The following is a 2,774-nucleotide window of genomic DNA, read 5'->3' on the forward strand; positions in this document are numbered from 1 at the left end:
TTCAACAATTTCAAAACAAACACTCAAAACACAAAAACTCAAAATGAATTCAAAACTCAAAACACAAAACTGAAACACAAAGAGAACACCCCCTTAGCTTCCACATTCTGTGCAGCCAAGAATCTACTTTTTTTTATTGTAAAAATAAGTACTTATTCTCTGTGGCCACGATAAAAATCTTGTGGCTGAGAAAATCAGAAAAATAGCTGACGTGGCATCCACATTTGTAGGGATGTTTGTTTAATTACAACTTATAAGAAGGATCAAAATCATACTGCTAAGCACTGCCAACAAAGCCTTTGTATTTCTCATTTCAAAGACTATTTTAGTGGGAAGAAAATGGTGGAAGTAAAGGAGCCGGAGATAAAACTGTTTGGGATGAAGATTATGATGCTGGAGAACGGGAAAAGGGTTGTTGTGCTCTCCGGTGGCGAGTCTTCCAACGAGATTGATGATGAAAATTGTGTTGGATCCGATAATGGGTTCTTTTTAGATGATAATAAAGTGAGCAGAGTCGAACAAGAGCAAGATGCAGATGAAGAAAAACAACAGATTAAAGGGGTAATTTGTAGTTGCTCTTTTTCATATCAATGAAATTTTATATGCTTTTGAACTATCTGGTTATTTTCAATCTGGGTTTTAATTAATATATTGCGTTCTTCAATTGTTTAATTTGATTTAAAAGTTTATATCCTTTAAATAATTATTATTTTTAGATGGTTTTTTTATGCCCTTTTTGTTTTTAACATTCATTGTTGTAATGTTTTTATTTTGATTTTTGTGAAATTACAGAAATTTCAAATCTAATTGTTTAAACTGAAGTAGCTCTAGAGTATCTTATGCACTCATCTCTTTACAGCTTTTCTGGACAAAGAATTTGAGTCCATCAGTTGAATTTTCATATATTTTTGTCAGCCTGATGCAGCATATGGATATGAACAGTCCACATTAAATTTGATCAATTAAATGTAATATCTGATTTTGTAGATGAAGAACTCATAGGAATTTATTTTTGAATTCTAGGAGGGATCGACTCAAGAGTGTCGTAAATCGAATCTACAAGAAAAGGACCAGCGTCCAGCTGCAGGGGAATCCCAAAACTCTAACCCTTTATCGGAATTTGATGATCCAAGAACTCCCCCCATTGATGAAGACGTTGCATCAATACATCCTCTTAAAAGTGAGAGTGATCAAAGCGAGGGAACAAATTCACAGCACAAAACTCTTAAGAAACCAGACAAAATCCTTCCATGTCCCCGTTGTAAAAGCATGGATACGAAGTTCTGTTACTACAACAATTACAACATCAGTCAGCCTCGCCATTTCTGCAGGAGTTGTCAAAGATATTGGACGGCTGGTGGTAATATGAGGAATATGCCAGTGGGTGCTGGTCGACGCAAGAACAAGTATTCTGCCTCCCATTGTCATCATATTACAATCTCTGAAGCCCTTCAAGCATACAGTCATAACGCAAAATTTAGGCCTAATGGCACTGTTCTGTCCTTCGGTCCCGACTCTCAAATTCGTGAATCGATGGCCTCTGTTCCAAGTCTTGCAGATGTAGAAGTACCAAATGGTATTCGACATGGATATTATAAAAGTGATCAAGTGGCTCCAATTTCTTACAAAATTGTCGAGAATGGTGATGATCGTCATAGTGGATCGTCCATCACAACATCAAATTCATCAGTAGAGGGAGGCAAGAATGGATCCGTAAAGCCAGTTATTCAAAATAATAATGGCTTTCCTTATCCAGTTCCATGTCTTCCCGGGGTTCCTTGGCCTGTACCCTGGGGTTCTGCTGTTCCGGTGCCAACCATCTGCCCTGCAGGATTTCCCATGCCATTTTACCCTACACCTTATTGGAACGTTCCGTGGTTACCGTTACAACTGCCCACACCAAATGAAAAGGTATCGGACTTCAGTTCCAACTCGCCACTGGGCAAGCATACAAGGGATGGGGAATTGCTCAAACCAAACAAGCCAGAGAGTAAAGAATGCCTTGAAGAGAAGAATTCAGAAAGTTCTATTGTGGTTCCAAAAACTTTACGAATTGATAATCCTGATGAAGCAGCAAAGAGTTCAATATGGGCAACGCTCGGGATCAAGTACGATTCCGTAAGAAGGGAAGGCCTTTTTAAGGCCTTGCAACCAAAAAGTGATGAAAAGAAACCTGTAGCTATGGCTTCCCCCGTAATGCACGCTAATCCTGCAGCATTATCTAGGTCCCTCGGCTTCCAGGAGAGAGCCTGAAGTGATAGTTTAACTACTTATCGTCTTCTCCAATGAGTAGTCTTACTTATTACCAGGCCTTGTATCTACTTCGGCAAAGGCTAGCAACTGAAATGAAGGCTTAATGTTAGTTTCTTCTAAAAGGCCTTGGACATGGGGGCAATCTTGGATAAACCATTGTGAAAATTAGTTGTTCTTGTCTTTTAACGTTGACGAGGTGCTTTGTTTTGTCGATGAGCGTGTTATAATGTACATATCTCCGTAGAAAAATACTGACAGAAGAGGAGATCAAGAGTGTGACATTAAATTAGATGCAACAAGTGTGACTCTATTTTCTTCTGTTGGCAATTTTGAGAACTCGTGTAACATTCTATATGTAATTTGCCGTTCCCTCCTGTTAAACACAAGAACTGTATAAATAAATGTGTGTTGTTATAAAATAACTTTGTGCTTCTAGATGAGTTGGTATTATATGGTACCAAAGTAGATAAGTCTTAACTTCGAGACCCGAAACTTGTGCACCTATTAGACTTTAATGAATT

At 38.2% G+C, this 2,774-nt stretch overlaps 1 protein-coding gene across 1 annotated transcript; it reads left to right on the top strand.

Annotated features, from left to right (window-relative positions):
* Positions 1-266: 266 nt before the first annotated feature.
* On the top strand, positions 267-2,675 carry LOC111387108 (cyclic dof factor 1-like). The gene is made up of 2 exons (XM_023011627.1): positions 267-561; positions 1,024-2,675. Exons 1-2 carry the CDS (start codon positions 340-342, stop codon positions 2,251-2,253), a joined length of 1,452 nt encoding a protein of 483 aa, XP_022867395.1. The 5' UTR covers positions 267-339; the 3' UTR covers positions 2,254-2,675.
* The last annotated feature ends 99 nt before the right edge of the window (positions 2,676-2,774 follow it).

The sequence above is a fragment of the Olea europaea genome, unplaced genomic scaffold (assembly GCF_002742605.1).
Source record: "Olea europaea var. sylvestris unplaced genomic scaffold, O_europaea_v1 scaffold3906, whole genome shotgun sequence".
In the NCBI taxonomy this organism is placed as follows: domain Eukaryota; kingdom Viridiplantae; phylum Streptophyta; class Magnoliopsida; order Lamiales; family Oleaceae; genus Olea; species Olea europaea.